At 41.3% G+C, this 26143-nt stretch overlaps 1 protein-coding gene across 4 annotated transcripts in view; it reads left to right on the top strand.

Annotated features, from left to right (window-relative positions):
• LOC114878620 (rho GTPase-activating protein 7) overlaps positions 1 to 26143 on the top strand; it is a 214236-nt gene that overhangs the window by 37116 nt on the left and 150977 nt on the right. Inside the window, exon 1 of one of the 4 annotated variants that reach the window (XM_029192638.2) lies at positions 142 to 226. The exons of the other annotated variants lie outside the window; for them this stretch is intronic. Within the exon in view, the coding sequence (XP_029048471.1) occupies positions 224 to 226 (3 nt within the window). The 5' untranslated portion in view covers positions 142 to 223. Of the gene's footprint in view, positions 1 to 141; positions 227 to 26143 lie in introns of those variants that run through there. 4 annotated transcript variants of the gene reach the window in all.

The raw sequence follows: 26143 nt of genomic DNA, 5'->3' as shown, positions 1-26143 counted from the left end.
TTGGTCTACTTCCCTGAAACGTGGACATATTTTAGTCGTAACTCGACGATGTATGCACTTCCGTTGCAACGAGCTGAACTAGCTCGGTGAAACTATCACGTCTCTGGCAATATCTATCGACGTCGAACAGTTTTATCGCTAGATTTGTCGTGCTGTGAACGATAATGCAGTGTACAACGTTCCTGTAACGTGCGTGATTCAACGTTATTCGTTTTTCAACAAAATGGTAAAGTTTTATATTGTATTTTTAATTTTCATGCAGTGATTTCAATGCTTTTGGTAAAATTATTTGGAGTAGTGATTCGTGGTTTTATAGAAAAATTTAATTGTTAATTGTAACGTTAGAAAGTTACGTACACCTGCGGTATTACCTTTCTCGCGCTGTTATCACTGCAAATTACATTCTCAGAAGCGATATTATGGGTGAATTATTCAACGCATTCCTGCTCGCGAGAAAATCAACGAGCCGCCTAAGATTCCTGCCGCAAGATTATGATTATTCGCGAATGCCAAGGTTGGATCGCTTGTTTCCCCGTCATTTGAATAATTTTCAATCCGTCGAACGATCACGAGGATTATTATTAGCAGGGTTATGAAGTGAGCCTCAGAAGCTTCTAATTTATACAAGAAAAATTGAAAGAATTACCATAATTCATTAATATTTTCTATTTGCTGGAAAGTCATTTTCGAAATTTGTGAATCGCTTTAAGTTAAATAGAAGAGGAGGAAATGTAAAGTCGAACCAGTTTTAAGATAATTCGATAGATGTTCGCATGTTATTCAGGCGATTAAAATTTTTGCTCGTATGTTACTGTCACTGCGAGGAGAAAATGCGGTTTCGCTTTCACGATGATTGGATTAGTTGCGAAATAATGGGAGCTTTAAGAGCGTGACGAGCGAGACTTCGCTCTGGCCGGTGTGAACGTGATTTATATTCCTTTGATAGCTGCTCTGTGTCAGGTTTCCATTAATGCTTTAACACTATCAATTATTTCATAAGTCGTTTCATTAGTCACATCCCAAATATTGGTCCTAGATTCAATTTTTTTTATAAATTCCCACAATATACTACTTCTCTATGAAAACCTGATTTGATCGCGAGTGTACGAAGTGAACAGGGGTTAGATAGAAGTTCGAACCGTGGATTTCTCGACGAGGACGATTTTTCGATGCGTTCACACTACCTTTCGAACCGATTATCGACGCCCGCATCTAATTATTTTCAAGTCGGTGCGATCGGGACCGACTCGTGTGCTCTATCTACCGTGACGCCGAGAGAAACGTGTCGAACATGAGCTCGAGACGTCGTCTTATCGAGCGGCTGTAAAGTGCGCGGCTTTGTCGAGAGCGACGAGTTTCTCGAAACTTTAATGCCTCGATCGGCACGCGGATAGCGACGATTGGAAACTACAAATTATTCGTGGCACGCGACAAACGGCTCGACGGATTTTTGCCAGACGACGAAAGTACCTCATTGTACGGTTCCCGTGTAAATTAAAGCCCTGTTTTCAGATCCTTTCTCGAAAGCTCCAAGCTCCATTTGCATCTTCCATCAATCAACTTTCATTTGTAATCTTCCAGAGATTTTTATTTCTGTCTTTTAGAGAGCGAATGTAGGATATAGACATCATGTAACTATTTTGAAAAGTTTGCATCGTAAAATGAATTTATTGCTTGATAATTGCTAGAGGAAAGTACCAATTATTTGATAGCATGTGACGGTTACTCAGTGGTCGGTGGAAAAATTATGAAACTCAAAATGATACATTATTTATAGGTCGTAAAGCACGGGTATAATTAGGCTTAGTATGATGTATTTGATTTGATTAGAAAATTAGATGGTTATGCGGTTATCGTTATATAATTGTTATTAGTGTAATAGTTTCTTACCTGTTTTTCCGCTGCTATCTTCGTTATTTTTCCAAGGAAGTAATTCCATAAATAAGCTACCACTAATAAACGTGACTGTATTTGAAACGAAATAGGTACATTTATCAGACGCAGCGAAATCTTACAAGCAATTCGAATTTAAAATTTTTTCTAATTCTCATGCAGATCAGAGATAAAGTCTTGGTTTTGCCATGCTTTTTCCCGATGATCTCACCATTAATCCTAAGTGTTGCTCGTTTCACGTTTATTCTGCGGGAAGCGTTGTCTCGCTTATAGATGTATCACCGGTACATCCGTTTTTACCTTATTACGCTATAAATTAGACTTACGATTAGAAAGTTATAAGTAGCCATGCCGAGCATGCCCTAACGAGAGAAACTCTTATGTCCATTCAAGTGACGAGTTGTGCTTTAGATTCGAGGATTACACGCGTCGGTTTAGTAAACGGGGGATAATCGCCGGGAGGAAGCTGTAAGAAGCATATGAAACTCAATGTTACAATTTAATATCTCAACACGATTTCCTTCCAAGATAACTTTCTTTAATGGTGTCCCATTTTATTATCACTATTATTAATTAGATGATTTTCATTCGATTCAACATATCAAGATAGAAAATTTCAACTACATATTTTTGAGAAATGGATGAACTTCTCAAGTGAGTGAGAGGGAATGGAACAGAAGATAATAGCGTTCTCATTGTACTTTCTACACTTATCGATTTAGTTTAATGCATTCCCGCCATAGATATATTTACCTTTACTTCGTTACGCTATAAATTTGTCCCGGGATTAGAAAGCTGTAAGTTGTTTATAGGAGCATGCCCTATCGAGCGCAATTTTATCGATTCGTTTGGCAAATGGCAGAATTGCCTGGGACTGACTTGAAATAATTGTTCACGCTGTTAAATGAAAGACTTAACAAGGTGTTACCTTGTGTCCCGCATTTGTTTCAGAAACTTAAGACGTACTTGCGGAATAATTTATTCTTCGTTTTAATGTAAAATTTATAAAATTGAGCGAGGTGACAAAAATCATTTTCCAAGGGAACAGAACTAAAATGTTTCTTCATTGAAATGAAGTTACAGTATCAGTATCGTTATTTAGCAAGCACACCTCGTATATCGAACAACGGAAACACAGCTCTAAGCCTCACGAAACAGCTTCTCGAAAGGCACGTGGCAAAGCAGCCTCGGTTGAAGGGTTACACGTTGGTCGGGCTGGTATTTCTCATTAAACGCGACCGCGGCTCGAGCCGGGAATGTCTCCAGGCATCCTCGTAACTCCTCGCCCGTAACTTTCCTTCCTTGTTCCGCGATAAATAACCTCTCGCGCCTTCTTGGCCACGCGTGTCGGTCAGCCGAGCGGGTGGACGTTGAAATCGAGGCAGGATAAGGAAGCGCGAGGGATGAGAAGCATGTACCGAGGGTGTAAAAGAGGCTGGTAACCTTCTATCGCTTCGGGACAAGACGATGCGCGATTCGGCTTATAGAACCTCCGCTTGGACAGCAGTGAAAATTTATGCCAGGTATTCGCGAATAATTATGCGGGTCACTCTTGTACGATTATGTAAGCCGACTGTTGTTATTTCGTTTTCTATCTGGATAACACTCTCTCTTTCTTAACTCAGCACACCGTATATCGTTGTTGTTTCTTCCCCTGGCCATGGCTACCACACTTCCTCGATCTTTCTAATCTGATTGTTTATCGGTAAAGACAGAGGGGAACACTTCTGGTCGCGCTTGGCGGATTCCGCGACCGGGATATCAATGAACGGGCTACTTGAGTCTATTTGTGGGTTTTTCGTGTGGGAGTTCATGCTCCGCTGATTTAAGGCTGCCCGAAGCGAATCACTGTTTCCTTTGCTTACTTTCATGCCATTCTCTAGTTAGTTTCACGACAGTGCTCGCCTATTGCCTTTTAATCGGCCCTTTTATTTTTCACGCCTCCGCGAAGTTACGAAGCCGAGATGTTCGATAACGAAACACGTGTTACTGTCGGGTTTCGCGAGATCACCGAATTTCGCCCGTCACCTTTTGTGAGAAACTGGTACGGTTGAACGAAACCTGTTGCTATCGCGCAACGACCTGCATCGAAAGTGACCACTTAATAATTCTTCTACGATGGCAACTCCACTGGCACATAACACTGTCCGTTTAGCGTATGCAGTTTCTACAATCTGGGAAGTGATTTTTGACACTCGTATGATTCATGTTTCCCGCGGTGTATTAAGCAACACATTTTCAACGTTTATTCTAATCTCGTTCGATAATTTAACGTGCCATCTAAAATTTGAATTATTTTACTTTGGGAGTTAGAAAGTTGAAAGGGAAAGATTTTTTTTCATCCGGAAAAATGAAGTCGGTTCAACGCGTTCCTGGAGAACGAGAGTGAGAAAGGCCCGCGTATCCTTCGACGAGATTCCTCGCTTGTCAAAAGGATAGTTCGAAGGATACGCCTATAAATCGTCGGCACTTTCGCGAGAGAAATCTTAAAATAAGCTCAGCCTCTCGGACCTCTCTCGTCCGGCTCGTTTTGTTTTCAGGCAGCGTTTGTTGAGTCACTAGTACGTTATGCGGCGATAAAGTGTCGCAATACATCAACCTGCAACAAGTTATCGCCGAACAGGCAGTATTTCTGCCGACGATAATTACTCCTGAACCAGGCATCGTTATTGCTGGGATAGCAATTAGTTCCACATACATGAGCGATTTCTAATTGGGAGTCCATTAAACACGACGCCTGATTATTTTTCTTCCCGTTTATATCGGAATCGCGATATCAACCTGGCGGCTGTTCACGAGAAATTTCCCAGATCCTAGCAACGGTAAGCTCTTTCCCTTTCTAGAAATCAACAAATTCGAAAGGAAGTGGATACGCTAGTTACCTGTTTTTTGCATTTAAAATGTATATTTTTGAAATTAAAAATGACGAAGATAGCCGACGCGTCGATCAGAGATTCCAGTCAAGTCCCACCCTGTTTGCTCACGAAAGTCAAAAAGGAACGACGATGTTATCGACTCTTATTAAAGAAATGAACAAAATGAACTCGCGTACCTTCCGAGAAGCCTGCTTGACCACTAATCAGGTAAAACAATTACGAAGGTCGATAGAGACTTACGAAAAATGTTGCTGGTGATTACTCAATCCATGCAAGCACACGTTCGGTAGACAGGAACGGTTATTGGACTCGAATGATCGTAAAACAATTATCAAGGTTGACAGGCGGTTACCAGAGACAAATATCGTACACGGATGTACAACATCGTGGAATCTTGATTATAATATCACCGGATTGATTTATATCGTTTGCGCGAGTTCGGATTCCTTTCTTTTTTTTCGGTTAAATCGCGAGCACGCCTGCAGATTCTGCGCTATCGCGCTTATAAATCACTCGATTCCGTCTTGCTTCCAAGAACTCGCTCCGCGGACCGTGGCGATTTTCCATCTGTATCGAAAGATTTTTCCGTCGTTCCGCGGACGAGACCGTGGAGCAAGGTGCGATGCTTGCCGGAGGAGTGTCGATATTTATCGACCGCTCTAATGGATATATTTATCTCGCGACCGAAGGAGTCCCGGTTACAAATTCTCCGTAGATTTATAAATAATACAAGCACGGTCCGGCGAGAGCTTATCTTGTTTACGAGCTCTGTTAATTGCGCCAATATTTAACATCGATGGACAGCTTTAATGCCGTCCTAAGCCGCTTTCTAGGATCCGCTTTGACTCCGCGTATCATATTTTGTTACCTCTAAAACCTGTCCCGATCAGGACAGCCAGCCGTTACACGAATGTTCGATGGACGTTCATGGGAAATTTTCAATCCGTGATGGGACGAGTTATCGGAGGATAAACGGGAGTTCTTTTCATTTTTTATTTTCAAGATCAATTCATTGATTGTGAATTAACGACCACGTGCCTTACAAAGATAACAGCATAGATTTAATCCTTTTGTCTTTCTCATTCAGGCGATTTATAGAAGCGTATTATTCGAATGAATGTATCTCTAGAACCGATTCGTAGTGAAATTTTCTATCGAAAGGTCTGACCGGAGGCGTTGTGCGGTGCACGGTGAGAAGTATCGATGCTTATCGATAATTCTAATGGGCCTGCCCACCCCGTGATTACTAGGGTCGACGATGAGTTATGTCTGCGGGCGTATCGTCTGCTGTCGAGGCGGAGGTGAGTTGCTTCCACTCGTTTCGTAACACGGTAACGCGCGAATCGTGCCGCAAATTGACCGATTGGAACTCGGCTAGCAGGTATAACGGCTACTCGATGTCGATCGATCCAGATCGATCGGCGTGCACGCGCGCACCCACTTTCCTACACACGCGAACACGATAGACCCGGGTGTTGTGCAGCCGCGTGATCGAGCTTGAAATCGTTCTGCACGTGCTGCGATGCCCGTGAACGCGTTCCCGCTGAGACGGAATTACCTGAGCGTCGAGATAACGCATCGATGTCGTCTCGCGTATTTCAACGGTTATCGTGCCGTTCCTGTAGCAGATCTCCTTTGATCCGTATCGAACATTACGTATCTAGGGATGCTGTTTAGGAAATTCATGGACTGTAAGAAATGGGGTCTTCTTAGGGATGAGAGATTTTATTTAAGGAACTTTGAAATGGTACGTGGGGAAAATAAAATTTTTATCGATTATTAGCTGTATGGTTTATAAGGGCAGATATGGACTGAAAAGTCGTCCCGACGTTCGAAGCGAGCCTCTCTTGCCGACGAACTAGAACGATCGACAATCTCGATTGGCACGGTAACTCTGCACCGTTATGCCATAAATAATTGGTCACGACCGTGGTATCACCGAATCCGCTCGTTTAGACCCTTCCGCTACGCTCAGGGATATGATATTTTTCTATATGCCCGAACAATACTTGCGGTGGTATACATTGTTTAATTAGAGATGCGGTGCTCGATGTCGAGGATTGTTAACAACTTTCGTTCGACGATATTCTTATAAAACTGGCTGGTTCGAAAGAACAAGAAGGGTTGTTAGAAGAGAAAGAGGCTTGTTAGCTACTCTCGTATGTGTCCTCGCTGGCGAATATGGCGAGTGATTTTTTCGCAATTATATCTGCAACTACATTTGCCCCCGATAATTGCAAAGATAGCGACCGTCCGACAACACTCGCCGGACGATCTCCTATTTATTGCAGAAAGCAATCTGGATGCCCCCCTTGTACTTCCGTTATTAATCATTTCCCCTATCGGTTATTAAGCCCGGTCTTTCGCACAATGAACGATCGTTCCGTGTGTATCGATTAGCATACGAAGGAGACTCCATGCGAAACGACCTCTTGCAACACACGATTTTTTAATTGTCCGGTTTGAAAAATGTTAGACAATACGAGAATATTCCATAACCTGCTGTTTATTATGTAGAACACCAGAAGAATAATTAAAGATAGTGATAAGATAGGAAAGTTGAAATTAATAGTGCTGATCAATAATAAATCCAACGAACTCAATTAGAGACTCGTCCATATAAAATTTTCTTTATTCGAATCCAAATGTGATCTCCTAATTAGTTGCCTCTATTCAGCATCCAATTATCTAATAAAACAATCTTAAATGCTATTACCAGTCTCATCGAGAGATCTCATCGATCTATCCCGCCAAAGATCTAAGAAATAGAAACTCCTAATCAAACCAGATAGATCCACAATAATTCCTAGATCATTGCCAGGAACATGGTACATAAATCGTTCTCATTAAAAGCCAAATCCGATATATCACATCCCTCGATCGCTTCACGGTATCGAGTCTCATCCATCAGATCAGCGGTAGCAGCAGGATAGAGGCGCACGAGTAAATTTCCCTCTCATTAAAATCCTTTAATTGCCGGTCAAAGTGAGTACTAATCGGTTCCTATCTTCTTGCGAGCCGCCCTGAAGACCGCCTGGATTAGCCGAGCGCAGGTAGCGGAGAGATAGGTCGGCCAGGGGAAAAAAAGTCGAGCACGACCAAAACAATCAGCACGCCGTTAATAGGAGTAATTACCGGCTTTACAGATCGAGCCTGCCAACGACTATCCATCTATTCGTGGCTTGGCCCGCACGAATGCACTGCACGGAACTGCATCCGTCGAGGATTGCATAATTGCAACAGCAGGATCTTCTTGTGAATGAGACTCGAAGAAAATATAGATATCGAATGGCTTAGATTTTTGATTAATTCTAATTTGGATTTATTCCAAATTCAACCCTTTCAGTGTTTAGGGGTCAGGGACGATAGAATATATAGCACTGTATTTATGGCTGAATTTTTGCTATACTTTTTAATGTTTTTTTTTCATGGAAAAATCGCACCTCGATCATCGTCCTACATAGGTGGATCGTGCCTCTTCGTGCGCTACCGATTATCAGTACGTGTAATTACTTTTTCATGGACGTCGACTCATTATGCAGGATCGCAGCTGCTTATTTGTTTTACCACGACTGACCAATTATGCAATTATCTTCTTGTCCCCTTGTTAGGAATGGCTCTTGCTCCGCGGTAAACAGGTTCGCGATAATGCTCTTAACGTTAGTGGTAACATGACATCGACCGTTTTAATACGAGGCCCATATTCTAACCGAAAGAAAAATGAACTGTACAATGTGATGGGCACAAAATTTCGATTAATTTACAAAATAATATCAACGAAGCCAATATCAGACACGCTTAGAGCTAATCTTTTTTATCATCGATTCGCGCTCTTATTCAGTGTCCCGCTCCAAGCATTTATCGTCTTAGGAATCCTTGGCTGGGAGTTTTACGAGTCGCAGATATATTACGAAGGAGTACGGGCGCGCGAACCACGACCGATCGACAAGTCAGATTCCGAATTCGCACGCCAGAATTTTTATCGCGTCGGCCGGGAACGCTTTGGCGTCGAGAGCTCGATACATTTGCATCGAGGCTTTAAATAGAACGCTCTCGAGCGAACCTTCTCTATAAATCTGCTCCGATAAGAACTTTCGTCATTGCCACTCCACCACGTTTTTCTGCCCCCGAGCGAGAACACATAGAATGAATTCGAACAAGATACAGCCTCGCAATAATGGTTCCCACGACAATTACCGTGTGGAAATTCTAGTTCCAACTAGTATTTCTAAACTCGATAAATTTCCCAGCACCTAATTAATTAACAATAGCCCAGAATCTTTAATAGAAACCATCCATCACACGAAGTAAGCATTGCAAGCATTCAGAATATTGGCACAACGACAAATCCACCACAACTGCATTAACCATCCCCAATTATTTGCGCATAATCAGGTTTCTAGTTAAGAGACACGCGCGAGGAGGGAACATGAGGTCGCATGTACGTGCACACGTGAGACACATGCACGCGGGAGATCTTGTCGGATGCTCGTAAACCGGGGCTTTACTGCATTTTGCGTGCAGTATTTAACCCTGAATTTATATCCCGTCAGGGCTCATTTATACCGGGCGTCGTCGCGGTCGCCTTTAACGGCCGCGCCTCCTTGTTGTTGTATTCGGTAATGCACGCAATTAGACAGCAATTAGCTGTGTACACGCTGGTTGAATTTCCCGTACAATGAACATTAGCCTCGTTCCTCCATTTCATCCTTGCAAGCTGTTGCTTCTCATTTGTTACTTATGCTCATGAAGAAAAGTAATTATAATTGCAAATCATTTGATAAAATATATTTTCAATTTTATTCTTCGGGTACTATTCTTCAACTGCTATGATCCCATTAAGAAATAACTAATTTCTATTCATAGCTGATATCAATTTAAAATCAGTTCCACACAGGATATTATCAAACGTCACCGTACTTCAGCCAACGAGCAATCCTAAGTAGTACGTCACATTGGTATACTTTTCATCCGACTTAAATTAAACAATATTTCTTCTATCTGTAACACGTATCATAAACTCATAACACCCACGTGTATACTTGCTGCTTGTATTAAGAGCACAATCGTACATGTATGAATTTATAGAGCACTATGCTGACTTTCTCCGAACGTATATGTAGGTTCATCGAAAGGGTTAATAAGCACCGATCTAATAGACCGACACACTATCGCGACAATATACAATCCGAATTACCATCAATCATAAGAGTAACTTAAAAACTCTTGTTTATTGTCGCTTTGCTGCTATGATTTCGAGCTTTCTCTGGCACGGAGAAGGGTTCACGAAGGCATCGACATAATTTCATCGCCTTGGCGTTGCCCGATGCCCGGCAGGCAACGGCGTCCTGGTTATCCGTATCCGCGAAACCCGAAGAGGCAAACGCGTTCGATCGGGAGCATCGTGCTCCTGTTTCTACGTTATGTGTCCAATGGTGTCGGTGTGGCACGCGATTAACATACAGGAGGCGGCACTTTTGGCCTCTTGTTTCGACGAAGAATCGGGCCGGTCGTGGTGTGAAACAAGGGCAGATCCGCTCGGGACGTAAGCAGATCGTGGAAAAAGAAACGTCGAGAGGCGATAGGTATAGAGATTTATACAGCATCGTTCGAGCGCAGAGTTCATTGACGTCGATGACCCGGCGACCTGAACACGTTGCCAAGCATTTCGGGAGATTTTCTGAGCTCAGAGCAATGTATTCGAGTCTAACAAACATATCTTCTTAAGGGTTTAATTAAAAAAAAGTTATTACCGCAGAAAAAAATATCTTCACCCATATGGTTGGTAGCGTGTTAAGTTCGAATGGACCAGCTAAGTTTTTCCTATAGAAGGAAAGGCCTGAGTTGGAAGATCGTTTGTGGGACACGAACCAATGCAGCCGTCTACCGATAGAGAGGTCGTTGATGAACGCGGACCCAGATAAGGGTAATTAAATGAAACGTGTGGCATAGCGATTGACGGCGGAAGTATCTTCGGTCCCTCGATAAAGACACCTCCATGGAAGTTATTGTGGTCCATGAAGGAATTACGATCGCTGGGTCGTTGAATTATTCGGGACCGATGATCTACCGAAGAAACGGTAGATTGTATTTTTTCGGGATTTACGAGACGATATCGTTGATAGGAGAAAAAGTGAAATTAATTGTGGGTTATCCGAAGCTCTAGATACGAGGAGATTGATAACAATTGCTGTGGTTAATGGGTGAAGGGTGCGAGGAGTGTTATCTGTAGAAAAGTCTTCTTTTTTATGAAAGGTTACTTGAGTAAAGATTATATTGACAGTTTTAGTTAGAGAAAAAATGAAAGATATATGAAGATTTTGTATTTCAATTTGACCGGAAAAATGAAACAAATTTTTGTGTTAATCCAATATTGCAACACGATGCATCGGAAAAAAAAGAAACGTAATCAGCATTCCACGTACAGATAAACAGAAAAAAAATTCAACTACTTGGAGATAGAAAAATGCAGAAACAATTGTCGAGAGCTTATCATTATTATTTGGAGTATATTGATGTTCTAGAGCGATATTATTTAAGATTAGACGGCTGTGAAATGATATTCGTTTGTAGTTACGGGGTGTCGATAATGAAACGTCTGATCGTAATTGTCCTCGAATAGATAAAGCGTGAAGAACAGTCTGGTATAATGAGCAAAGGAAACGAGAATAAATGTATCGACGTCTAATGACCGACGTCGAAGTGAAAAGTATCGTTGCACCGTGATCGTTTATCACTATGATCGAATATTTTAATGCATCGTTCCATTACAATAGAATTGTACAGCGAATATAATGATCACGTACGTCGAACGTATCATTTCATAATTTATGGTTTCCTTAAATTAGTAGCTGATATTGTCACACGTTTAACGGTGTCTTAGAATTTCAATTGGTAGATAGCAATCTGATATTTTAATCTTATACTATCGTTACTAGTTAATAATAATAATTTCTCGTTTCGTTTGATGCATATTTCTAATAGCAATCAACGAAGGTATTCATTTTTATCAAAAAAGAATATCCACGTTATTAATGTCTTGTTCGCTAATTAATATTTTACGTAATAGAAGTTTTAATGAAGTATCTGATATTATTGGGTAAAAATTGGGTAAAAGAATTTGTTAGACTATTAATTTTTCAAATAAATAAATTTACCAGAAACAATTATACACACTTAACAATTTTTCTAAAAGCGAAACAAGGATGTTAATCGAATACGGAAAAGGCTACGTACACTTAATAATAAGAGAACACGAGTTACAGGATCGTTGAGCAATCTTCGGTCGTGTCGCGGAAGAAAACAAAGGACTCGCGATCGTACACTGGTCGGATTAACGAGCAACGCCTTCGTAATAATAATTAGAGGGGCCCACTGCAATCTCGGCCGTCTCGATTGAGCAATATCATCGCCGTTAATCCTGATAATTAAGGAAACGATGGTTCCGTAATCGAGCCGAACCTTTCCCATCGGTGCAATATAAAAAAACTCGAGAGACGTTGAATTATGGAAATAATTGACCACGCAATAAAATTTGATTATGCATACGAGTCGACGACCCCCAGAATCTAGGCAAAGGATCAACAAATTGGCACGTATTCGTGGTTGCAAAAATGTCCTCGTTCCGTTGCCAAATATTACCACGTGAGTCGCCAAGCCGTGACTAATTGTGACATACGAGAAATCCCGGTGATAAATCATCCCGCGTGCATCGTTCAGCCTCGAGAAAATCAGGGAAAATCGTTCTCCATTACGTGAACTCGTCTCGGGATTCAAAGTAACGAGGAACCTTGTGTGCATACATTAAGTCCCGAGATAGAGAGACACTTATTTGACTTTGTTTGTCCACTTGTCACTTCGGTTCACGGTTGACTAATTTAAGTTGTTCCGTCTGGCTCTGTTGGATCGCGCTACGAAAGGCTAGATACTTAATCAACCGCCTTTGACAGGTTATTTAATTTCACTTTCATTGACCATAAATCGACTGTTTGGTAATTTGTAATCACCGGTAAGATGTTGCTGAAATCGTTACATAAGCGTGAAAAGCCTGCCAAAATGCACAAGATTGATATCTTTAATATCAAATTATGATAGACAGGAAATTGGTGGTGTTTAAATGTCATTAGGACTATGGTTCGATTAATTGCAAAATTATTTAATAATATTCTGAAATTATAACATAAACTTTTTCCTTATAATAATTCCAATAACTATATGAATCACCCTCGTATCTGGTCTATGTAATATTACCAAGATAATTGTTTCAAGTTGATTGAAATTAGAGCTAGTTCCAATGTTGAAACGATCGCATACCTACGGTTAATTTCCTATTTTTTGTTGCTGCTTACGTGCCTGACGGGGTCCCACATAATGCATCAACGCTTCCATTCAACGTCAAACCTGTCTCTAATGGAGCAGCATCCGATCATGCTTCTCGTTTCCTCGATTACCGCGATCGACTGCGTTGTTGCCCAATGGCCTCGTGGGCTCGCGAGAGCGTGACTAATTGTTATTAAACGCGATGCTTATTAACCACGGCTTACGTGTCGTTTACCGCCGTCAAGAGAAGAAATCTCCAGCTGTCTTTGACGTGCTTTCTGCTTAGCTTCACGTTCAGATTCAGGCTTAACCTTACCATCTTTCGTTTTTTTCCCGAGTTTATTGGATATACAAGTGCACGTTTCAAATTATAATACACGTGTAGACTGCATGCATTACATTAAGACGTTAAATATCAAAGGGGTAAGCCTTTTTAACGAAAATTTTTTCAATACTTGAATATTGATATTAAATAATTTAGTTTTGAAATTTTCCAATCGCTAAATGAGAGCATAAGGCATCATCTCTTGTATTTTCTCTGCTCCATCGCTTAACATAGATAAAACACGCAGAAGAACTTAATGGGCTGTAAAGTGATTATTAAAGCATCGTTCTGCATATAGATCAATGGTAATTATTTGCGAGTAGATAGGAGGGTATAGCAATTATGGCTGCTTGTTTACCATATCTTAAAATAAATATAATAGATGGATGAAAAACTAGAGTATCGTATAATTATTTTCAACTATTCTTGTGTAATTCAAAAGGTGATCAATTAATGGGTTCGATAAAAAATGAATTGAGAATTCATGTGAAAATCTGCTTTGAAATTCATATAGTCCACTTTTACAACTTCCGTCTTAGGAATTAGCCAAGGTAGAAGAAGCTCGAGTCGAAGAGGTTGCATTTAAGCGTCGATCTTCCGATACGATCGCTTCTCTTGCATCTCGTTTGTCCCCGACGCGTGTTACGTATACGCGCGTTCTCGCGCGACGATTCCTCACAATCAGCTGAAAGGGTCATCGACCGACTTAACCGAGCGTGTGACGCGTATGGAACGTTCTGGCCTGCCACCGATTTCTTATTTAAATGATGCCCAGCACACAAATCATCCCGTATCGCGTTCCTTCCATTAGACGATTGGATTTTAATAAAACCCCTCGACTGGTGTGGCGTGGACCATCTGTGGTCCATCGCGGTACCGTTTTCTCGCTCGGATCTCCAACTTTCGAGTCACGTAAAACGTCTGAATGAATCCTTTGGAAATCATGAATGAAGCGGTCTTGACGTGAATGGTAATTGATTTCGAAGGACATAGATGAAATAAATTTTTGTTTATTTATCATTTTAAAATTGTTGCTTTTTCCCCATTATGGGAACTCGAAAATTTGTGAAGACTCGTTCTTCAAATTCCAAGTGCGTTCAGCTCAACGTGCTCCAAAACGCAGTCACATTTTTCCCTTCGGAAGCCTACAACCTCGTCACGTACAAGGTAGAACGAAATCTCCTTCGCTACCTGTTTCAGCTCGTGTCCGTTCTTGACCACGTTACGTTACAAGGTTACCTTTTGCCACAAGAATCTAACCGGTGTTCTTGGAAATTCAGCCGGCTAAACAAGTCGTTTTCCCGATCGATCTAGCGAAATTTCCAACGATTCGGAATAATTGCCGGCTTCTGATCTCGTTCCACTTTATACCCGAGCGCAATTTTACAGAATAGGAAACCGAGGAGAACGCGTGGAGGGTCAAATGGCACGGGTGCTCCGCACAAAGGCAATATGATCCTTTCGCAGAGGATCCTGCAATGTAATCTTGTCGTGATCCTGTGTGGGAAGATCCTCGTGCGGCGATCTTAAGACCGCCTTCTTCTTCGCTTTCTTTTTCTCGTCCGTTTCTCCTTCGGTTCTCTTCTTGGCTGTCTTTCCACTTTACCTCGCCTTCGTCGACTGTACCGTACACCATCGATCCCTCTTTCTGCAGCACTGATAAAACGGCTGTGCTTTTTCTGATCGTCGGAAAGAAGAATTTTGGCGCCGCGTCTGGGCTGGGGCGATCGACAACGCGATTCGAACGTTCGACATGTGCGATGAGTGGTTATTTCGATAAGTGTACACTGTACACAGCTTCTCGTGACCCTCGTGATAAGATAATTTTGGCCAGCGTGGATGGTACTGATCTCTGCTTTTCGTCGAATTCTGATCAACACATGCACTCTTGTATTTTTCGTATTTTTAATTATAATTGCCTCGATGACGATTGAGGCAAAAATTAGCAACGCGAAGATTTGTTTTTGCTAATTGGCAGAAAGATATGATAGTTTCGTTTGGGTTGTTGATTACAGAAATATGATACGAAAAGTAATCCTCTTACGAGACTGATATAAGAGGTTTAATGAAAATAAAGAAAACATGAAATTTCGGGGAAAACAAGCGATGTTGCGCAGTTTATATTTATGGAAGGCAGTTCTGTCTTTCCTTGAGACAAGAAATAAACTGCCGCTTTTCTTTTTAATCCTATCGATGGTTTGGCGGGATTCCAATTATGATATTTACAGAAATTCTCTATGTCGATGGAGTGATGTGAAAGAACGAGGCAAATGGTATGTAATTTCGTTAGCAGATGGCGGGATGATCATGATGGAGTGAGTTTCTGTCGGTTAAGCTGGAATCTACGGATAAATTTAAATCTTCCAAGTTCAATAATTTTGAAACTCCCCCTCGTATCTTCCATCAGTTATACAGCAGCTTTTATTAAGATGAGAAGTTCATACAATAAATAACCCTTTGAATGCGACGTCTCTGGGTTGATTCCTAGGGACCAGAATCCACAGCCCAAGAACCCAAGGATCCATAGTCCAAGAACCCAAGGATCCACAGTTCAAGATTGCATGAAACCAAGGATCCAACTCAACGCAATGTATTCCTGCCCATTTCATCTATCCATCTCAATTATTTCCCATCTTCGACAAATCGCCAGGATAGTAACGTCCTCCTACGAGTATGAATCCTTCGAGCGTTGAATCGATCGAGGAGGCGTCACGGGGAACGGTAACGAGGACATCAAAATAGTTAAATAAGTCGTCGAATTCCTTTGAAACGACGAGGCCAGTCGTTTCTTTCCATCCATCCCCGAGGACGTGGTTGTTGGTTGGCGAACAGGACCGTATGATCTGGTCGGCTCGAGTCAACAGTTCTTGCCAGGAGCCAAGAAACGACAAGTTGCCGTATTAGGGCAGGCTGCGGCGCTACCGTCGTCAATAGAATTCCCAATGAGCTTATTGAGAGTCTCGTTGCAATTGGCCGGTTATGAAACCCACCGGCTTGTTGTTGCTATCGTTGCGTCTCCCTATCGATGAATTCCGATCCACGGACGGGATGAGAAAAAGAAAAAGAGACACGGGAGTTCAGCACAGGAGCAGTTTCTCTGCCGATGAATGGACGTGCCTCGAGATCGTGGAACATCGATCTTGGATCGTTCGACAGGGCAGACGGACAGCTGGATGAATTTCCGTACCGCGGCTCGAAAGGAGATGGTAGACGTTTCCGGTAGGGCTGATTTGACATCGAAAGCGACGGAAAACGAGAGAAATCGATGTTGATGAGCTTGGGAATGACAGAGGGTTATTAAAGTGAGACTCGAAGAAGTTAGAGGAGGTGATCGAAGTTTCACGTTTATGGAAGTTAATCGAGAGAATAATAAATTAAACGATTTGCTATTTCTTTTTTTAGAATTTGTTCCTGTTTAAGGATATAGAACATCGGAGGTAGTATAATTCTCCATTAAGCTTCGGCAAATTTATTTTGTTTGTACTCTGTTGCTGCTGTCTCAGCGTGTAATAACTGGAACTGTAACCCAAATCCCTGATGACCCTGTGGGTGTAATAAACCGAATTTCGGGCTTTACGGTCCTCATAACGCGTACTTTCCTGAATATTTAGCAGCGAACATATTTGGCAATGTTTCATCTACTGTGGGCTTTTACGGTAGAGAACACGTTTTAACTTAAAACGCAAGTATCATGATACATCCCGTACCCATTTGATTTTTATCAGAAGAAGAAATGAAACAGAATACAAGGCATAAAATTTAAGCGCGATTAAGGATGCCCATATCTCTTACGCACTGAGTAATGTGAAAAAGTTTTTCATTGAACATGAACGACGGTACGAGCGGAATTATGTTGGAAACGAATGGGAATCTTGAGGGAATCATGCTCGATAATAAACCACACCCTTTGATGTCGAAGCGAGGATATTAGAAGTCAGCCAGGCTGTCGTGATTCGTCCTAGAAGAAAGAAGGAAAGGGTTCCACCGGTCACGTACATCCGCATACGTGATACAAGGACTCGAAATTACAAAGATGACGGAGCCTTGACGATGCGATCCACGTAATTCGACTGTATTTTTCTGCAGCTGCTTCCGATGTCTTCTTACTTCCTTCAGCGAACTCGCGAATTTATCGGGAATTCCGTTCTGATCAAAATGGATAGCTCGATGGAATATTAATGATCATTAAATTCGAAGCATCTTTGCCTCTGAGATTAATCCTCGCAAGATTATTACAGAGTCATTTCGACCTACCTGCAAAAATTAAATTTTATTTCTCAGCTTATCCAAAAGATATAATATTCACAAGTTAAAATATATTTCAAAATTTCCACATAATTCTGACAAATTGTCAAAAAATTTTATAGTCTCCGAGACACGATGCAGATAACTTTACACTGGTCGTGTTCCGCGCGTACCGAATCTAATCATCGTCAGTTACGAAGCGTAAGCGAGCATCGCAGGAGCAGAGTCGAGCGATAAGAGCGAGTTGGTTCGCGCGAAATATCGTCAGTTTATCGCGATGCATTCGCCGGCTCGTAAATTCAGTTTTCAGCGGTTGCCTCGGCCAGTAATGTTTATTTATGAGGCGGTCTACAGGGCCATTCAGAATCGTGACCATATCGTTACGTCATTTTCCATGAACAACACGGGACAGTGAGTTCCCGATGGTCCTTTTTTTCGCCAAATAATTACCGACCTTTCGTAACTGTTGCACAATTCTGTTCAACAATTATTCGACGATGATTCAGCTTCGTGTACCACCGGGATAAGTACACTTGTTGAGTCAGTTGGTTAAACGAGCCTCGTTTTCCTCGCGTTTTCGCGAATTCTCGAAGATGAAATCGCGTTTCGCCGTACGATATTACGGTGGACAGACACAAATTGCAAAAGACATTAGCCACAGAAGTATGATTACCGTAATTGTAGCATAATTCAGGCATTCGGTTAATTAAACTGGACTGTGGACGGTAACTCGGCCAGCACTTTGTTGCGTTAGACAATTAGAGTATCGTAAATTAGCTTGAGAGTAACTTTCCGGGATGAACGAGGCAATTAGTTATCGAGAAAACTCGTAATTAGTTTTCGTTCAATTTTCGAGAAGAGGGAAACGTTATCGACAGCGAAGAGGAGGTACAAGTGGTTGGTTATTGAAATTAGTGAACTTCCCTGAGGAAATAGATATTTCGAAGGAAATCATTTAATTAATAAGATACGAATTTAATTTAAAAATATCACACTGTATTATTTTCAGTGTACCAAACATATTTCCACCCGATTAGGATCAGCAGGGTAGCAAACAACCCTGACAATTATTGTATCGGAATCGACGCGATTTCATGTACTCTGGAGCGCGAGGGTCGAAAAAGCTTGTCGCAGACAATACAGCAAGGAGCGATAAATAATGCGAGGCAATAGCTGGAACAACGAGAGGAAAGGCGAATAATGGGGATATTCCATGGTCCCCATGGCGCAACCTCCTCCTCCTCGATCCCCGTTCGCTTCCCTCCTCTCGATTTTACAGTGTAACTCGCCACGGTGGTAAATTTCGTGGGCCCTTCGCCGATTCGAACTCGCGATATTATCGGCTGCGAGTCCCAGAGTCGAGATAGAGGATTTTATTGCCATCTTTATGCCCTCCATGGGATGCCCGGTGCCCTTTTTCGGGCTGCTCGAACGAAAATTCCGCGAACGGCGACAACGTCGTGTTTCATACGAGGACAGAGTCGAAAAAGGGCTCGAGCTTGTTTCTGTCGTTCGGGCAAGTTAGAAGGTTTCTCGTGTCGTAACTCTAGTTGGGATGTTTGATTAATAGAGGTGCCTGAAAAGTGGAGGGGATCATAATTTAGGGAAGTCAAGTATCAGACGTCTTTTTTTAATGATCATTTTAGTTGGTTCATTAATGCTGAAATGGAGATAGGCAAGGAATGCCATTCTGGGTGTTCACGGTTCTTATTTTTGTATTCTTCGTATTCGTTACGGTGGAACTGCTGTGGACGTGGATTAGGATTTAGAAGAGAAATATTTTAGTACAAAAAATTTCTCAATGTTTCAATGAAAGAACACTTTTATACTATTTAATCATACTTCTACAGTTATAAATTACATCCATTAAGGACTCCATTACACGTACCGAAATTAATTAACATCGTGTAGCACCTTCCCAAACATCATTACAATATCATTAAACACACGTTTAAGTGGATAGCATCAACGACAAGTGAACAGCATGTGTACACGTCGAAGCATAAACAGTAATCAATTCGCCAGAGCGTGCTTATTACGAGATACAGAAAATCACCAGATACCTGTGAACATTGCAAAGCCCCCAATCACGCCATACGGGGAAACTGCATGAAAATTCAAAAGAACAGAGACAAGTCGCGATTACGTAACCCTTCATTGCAAATTACAATAGAACATTCCTTGATAGAGGGTTACAGTGCTCAACTATTTCCCAATCGCGTCCAACCTTCGACTTTCTATTCTTTGGTTTCCCACGCTTTTTACAAGATACGAGTTTATTTCAAATGATAATCAATTCATTAGTTGAGTCATTTATAAACTTTCAGAGTAACTTTAAGTTTGAGCCCTTTTCAAATTGAAATAATGCTATTACTATTAAATCGTGTCAAATTTAATTTCATGTTTTTTGTCGACCATTAATTTTGATCTCATCCGATAATCCTACGTCTCACCATAATATTTTTTGAAACATCCTGCACGCTTAAAGCCTACAGTTTTTCTAAACATTCTCATAAAAATGATTTATAGAAATGGTTAGTTCGTTTGGTTCTCCACGAATGTATCGAATTCTATGCTCATTAATCGCCGTCGTATTTGTACGTTTCACAAGATTCACTCGTGTCCGGTTCTCCGGGTTGATTACGCGGCTCCTAATTAACGCGAAGACAAGGCGTATTCGAGTTTTCCACGCGCGTGAATAAAGAAGGAGCGTTTCTTTGTCGAGCAAGGTAAACGTGATTAATTACGCCGAGCGTCCTTTTACACGCGTCTTGTATGAAAATTCAAAGCCTCTCCCATTACATTCCCGTGATTTACGGGACAAACTTAATTCCTTGGCTCGTGAACCGCCTGTACTTTTCATTCCCCTCGACCATGCGGCTTTTAATTACGTGGGCTTTAATTATGCCGAGAAAAATGACCATTCTAATCCAGTTTCTAAACGCACCACCCTTTCGTTGCTATGCGTTTCCTCTTCTTCATGATTTTCTTCGGAGGTAATGCTGGGTCGCTAGGCTAGGATTTACGAGGGAAAGCTAATTGAAAATTTGTCTCGAGACCCGAGCCACGAGCATAGATCTCTCAGAGCTGCTGGTGTTATTCTTTATTTTTAGATTTCGACATCGCCCGAAAGGCGTGAGACGAGATTTAGTGAACGGATGAAAATTCGGTTGCCGGTTGAGGAATTGCTCTGGGGATGAAGAAATGGGGTGTGAACGGGTCATCGTCTGCAACGTCGACTTCTTGAAAAATCGGGAAGATCTTCTTGTTGCTTTGAAATTAATAAAAAGTGTTCTAAGATTAACCAGATCTTTGGTACTTAGAATTTATGTCAATGATTTACGTGAAACTTTCATAAATCCTTAGTTTTAATTAGTGCAGTGCCAAAATTAAAACAGTTTATAATACCAAAAAAGGATATCACGATGCTCATGAAATTTTTATCACAAGTTTCCTTATTCGAATCCGCTTGCTTAGGAAAGAGCCTCTAATTCAGCATAAAGTAAATTTTCTTGTTTTGTGATTCCTAAAGTGCTATTCACGCGGTTTCCGCTCCGATTCAAGGGGATAACGAACACCCTCGATGTTCCAGGGGACATCGGCGTAATTTTATAGGACAATTCGATAAAATCGACGACGTTCGCAAGTACCGGCTTCCATGTTTAGTAGTATAAGGGGAGGAAGGTTTGTTTTCGAAGAGAGATCCAAAGAATGTATTTTGATTTCTTCTATTAATAAGCTGTGAAAAATTGTAACAATAACCTTTGTTGCACCATTTAGAAATAGCTTTCGAGTCTGTCTCGTAAATATGAACATCTGTTTCCAGGGTTTTCAGTTCATAAATATATGTGAAAAAGAGGGTAACTCTTAATATTTAGATTTGCTCTAGAATTTGTGAATTGTGAACGATTAATAATCCACAGCTTTGATGAATTATGCTAAAAAGAAGTTCCTCAAATAAACAATAAGAGGATCGTCTGGCATATCCAAGGTTCGAGGATTTGTAAACTGATTTAAGATTACCTCCCTTCGATTCTCATCCTTTCTCGCGGCTATTATTACGCGCGACGAGTTAATTACAATGTTTAACCGGTACTTTCACCTGGCGCGATCCTCGAGGCCGCACGTGCTTAGATCGATCGATCGGCTCGGTCATCGATCACGCCTTTTCTTCGGATCCTTAAGAGGGATTTGTCATTTCGAACGAACCAGTTGACTGATCACGACTGTTTCCAGGGGACGTTCATCGAATAACAATTTGTACGTTTGTAAATGAAATAATTTGTTCAACCGACAGGGTAACATCGTGGATTTTAAGGATAAACGTGTCTGAAAAATGACAGAGGATTAGAGATAATCGTCGATTGGCGACTCCCCCAAATTTTTCATAGTGTCTATACGTAGGTTATCGTGGCTAGAGCACCGTTAGAACGATTAACGAACCACTGCCGGACGTTGCATCGCGTTCGCACGAAAGTATTAATCACACGGCCGATCGCCGACCGAGAATAATCGCGCCATTATTTACGATGAGCACGCTGGAACCAGTTTAACTTCACGGTTATGCGAATGATAAACGTGCTCCAGATTGGGCAGCCTTTTGGAATCCGACTTTCGTTCCCGTACGGGCCACTCGCGCGCGTTCACCTTCCTTTTTCTCCGTTTTTACGTAATCCCCTTGACCAGGTGATTTTTATCTGGAATTTTAATCGTATCGTTCGAACCGTGTTGTTGCGTCACTTCGTTTCATTGGGAACCGATCTCTCGGCATCGATCGTTGCGTCACCGATTGCATTTCGGCCGAACTTTGATACCGAAAGGCGTTCTCGAACAATAAGAAGGGAGATAAAATTCAGTGGATTTTCTACGTTTCATACTCGTCGAATATTTTTCGATAACACGCGTATAAAATAAATCGGAATGGACGTAAAGCTTCAGAGATATTTGAAATTCCAATCACGTTGCATCTAAGTGGAATCAGTGCGTGAATCCTGACACGAAGTTGGTTTATAACAATTCTCACGCAGTTTATGCCGTTGTTTTCTTTGTTCTTCTGCTTTTTTTAAAGCTCGGTGGGCGGACCAGTTCCATATTTCCTCGCCCACGCAGGCTATTTCTTGTTGCGAAAGGAAATTATTGAGATCGATCTGCTCGAGCTCGGGACGGTCCACGTGTGTGGTTCTCTTAAATTTATTTTCGCGACGAAGAAGAGAGTGAATCTGATCGAAACTGTGCAGATGATGTCACGATCGATCTGGAAATTTCTCTCATTGTCGATTCGAAAATCCTTTGTATAAATATAAAACTCCATGGGACATAAAGATTGACCATACGCTTGGAAACACCTCATAAAGATGCTGAAAAATGTCGTTACGCAAAGTTTAGATCCCTGGGGAAGATGAGGAAAATGAAAGAAATAGGGTGAAGGTGAAATTCAACTTCAGAATTTGATTAAATTCGAGTTACGATGCACCTTGGCCTCTTCAACCCGTGAATGGATACTGGTCGAAGGTTGAGGAAGAACAGAAAGATCTATTGAAGGGTTTAACTGCTTGGAGAAGCGACGTAAACACAATGATTCTCTTAGTTACTTTCACTAGGTTCGAGGAAATTTTCAACGGGTGATATAATTGGATTCGTGACGGCGTTCTCTGTTAATCGACTGATTTTACGGGGCATTCTTCTCGGAATCAATTTCCTCGGCTTCTGGGTCACCGCTTTCAGTCGTTTTCTGGAAAACGATCGCTCCGATCTCGCTGATTTTGATCTGTTTCTACTGATCTCATTCATTGTGATTATAAAAGCGAGGTTTCAATCTTCAGATTTTATCATTTAATAGAAAAATCAATTAAATATCAAATTAGACATTTTAATATTCACACGAGACACCACAATGGATGTCAAATTTTGGTACATCTATCAATCATATTAATCTTCTTAATGAAACGTTCAATATCGCCGAAAGTATCCAGACGTGGATGTAATTAAGACGGAACGAGGATCGTGAATTGCTTCCAAATTATCCGCAGACCGTGTAATCGTGGCATCTGTAACGGGGAGGATAGGTGGTTGAACGCGGTAATGCCGATTCAGCCGTTTCACGTCTAATTGACTCGCCGTTTCGTAGCCGGTCTCCTCGCGGTTTAAACTTCCGCAACGATCCACCGTGAGCACATTTATGGGCAACCGAGTTAATCTTTCAATCTAGCATTACCTTATTAACTGCGGCTCGGTTAATCAGCCGATGTGGTCGCGTGGAGGCCGAGTATAGGGATCGATTCAAGACTGGAAGCGGTAATTCGTGCGCAAATTAGCTACCTCGTTTTAGCGACAGATCGTTTCGATCATCTAAAGGCGATCTTATTGCTGTACTTTGTCGCCGATTTTACGCCGTAATGAATATAAAGTCTGTTAAATTTATTTGCATTAATCGTAGGATGAGCAGAGATTCGTAGAAGGGATTGAAATAAATTTTAAGTAGAAAAATAAGCGATTAGTCAGACATAATTGGATTACTTATTTATTTTGTTGTCCGGACGTTTGGAAATTATCCAGCTGTGTAGCCTTATCCGTGCAATGTCAAGCGACACCATAAATGCTTCTCTAATTAAAATTTCAGTCGTGTAAAAAGCACTTCCTAATTCAGTAACACTAACGTTGAGGACACGCGCCGCATCGAATACTTTCACCGGAGGAAATCACGAATTGGTCACGCGATAGAATTACACCTACATCGATGAAGACGTCACGGAGCACATGGAGTGCTACGTAACGCTAATGAAAAACCTGTCTATTCTATTCAACGACACGATGTAACAATAGAAATCTATGTCTCCCCGCAGTCTTTGATGCATCGGACTTTTCGCAATAACCACAGAGAAGAGTCAATAAAGACTCTGCGAATTATTGAATCTTCGTTCAATTTAAAATTGATTGCACAATTTCTGAATATAATTTTTCAATGATACAATAGCTGTTACTTTTCCTTTAGAAGAAATCTCTGTTCTTGGAATAGGGGTAGAAACATGTGTATTTAGTATAATTAAAGCCACGTGTGTAGTTTCAAGATTACTGGAACACGCACAGAGCCACACTGTCTCGTTACTCAATTGCGAACGGTGGTAGCCTTCTACCAGAAAAGAGAAAATGCTTTCAGACACGTTTGCAGTGACACAGAAGCACTGTACAAGCGGTGAGTTGATACTTTATGTTCAAGTTGCAACTCGAAGAGCAATAATACTGACTTACAAATCATCATAACTTTCTTTAGAAAATGGGAGAAAATAAAAAGTGAAAAATCAGTGGATGTTCAGGTACCAAAAACTGTAGATATACTTCCTCAAAAAATGAACAGTTGGTACCAAGAACGTACATATACGCTCTCAAATTATTCATGTTAAGAAATTTTAAATTTCTCTCTAAAAAAGACAGATATCTAGATTTTTCATAACGAAAAGCATTGAACGGAAAGTCGCGCGTTGCCTCGATCGGTGTCACCCAGTGATCCTTGAGCAGCGATCGTGCGTGCACGCTCGATCGTGGCACGCACTCGCGTCTCGATCGTCGAAGATCACGCTGCTTCGTACTCGTCCGTTACCTGCACGCGCGAACACACGCGGATCAGTGATTATTCCAAGTGTTATTTCGTTGTTGATTGAGTCGTAATCCCGTCGCGGAAACAATGGAACGAGTTATTGCACGCAAGAAGTGGAAACTTTCTAACGTCAAGGTGTAAGGATACGTTCGGGCTCGGGTGAGTAACACCATGGTTGGTGAAAAAAAGTGAACGGTGATTTACTGGCTTTCAAGTCATTGTTCTTGCTTACTTTGAGATTACTGCATCGTTTTTGCCAGAAGAGTTTCGCGAAGTTTGCTTGAAAAGTTAGATATGGATTGATAGCATCGAACAGACAGGTGTAAACAGAGATTGTAAGAGCTGGTAATGAGAATTGATCTTAAGATAGAAATTGAAGAATTATGCTCGAAGAATGTTAGCTGCCTTGACATTTACGAGGATCTTTTAATCTCCTGGAATCTGATGTTTTTAAACAACAGGGAATCGCTTCTTCTCAAAGTTTTATTTCGTGTTTTATGGTTTCGTTAATATATCGTTGCACTCTGTCTTGTGCAGAAGATAACTCTTGCCACTGGTTATTTTTTCGTTTAACAAGACATCAATTTTGATGCAGTATAAAACTCAAAAAAAAATATTTGACAAGGGTTAACACTTGTTACATTTATTTTCAGACGTGAAATCGTCCGACCATCAAACTCGTTTTACTATCATATCGCTCAAAATAGTTCAAAGTTCACCTGTTCGAACGAAACGTTCGATCAATCCTTCACTCGAGAATCTTTTGCTACAAAGCGATTCATCAAACGATCGATTAAAATATTTCGCGTTTCAGGAGTTCCAATCGCGTTTTCGACGTGCGATCGTGGACAGAACACGTGTCGATTCTCACGATGAATCGGCGAGATGCAA

Source organism: Osmia bicornis, chromosome 13, assembly GCF_907164935.1.
Source record: "Osmia bicornis bicornis chromosome 13, iOsmBic2.1, whole genome shotgun sequence".
In the NCBI taxonomy this organism is placed as follows: domain Eukaryota; kingdom Metazoa; phylum Arthropoda; class Insecta; order Hymenoptera; family Megachilidae; genus Osmia; species Osmia bicornis.
The sequence above is the reverse complement of the archived record's forward strand: the minus strand, read 5'-3'. Positions and strand labels throughout refer to the sequence as shown.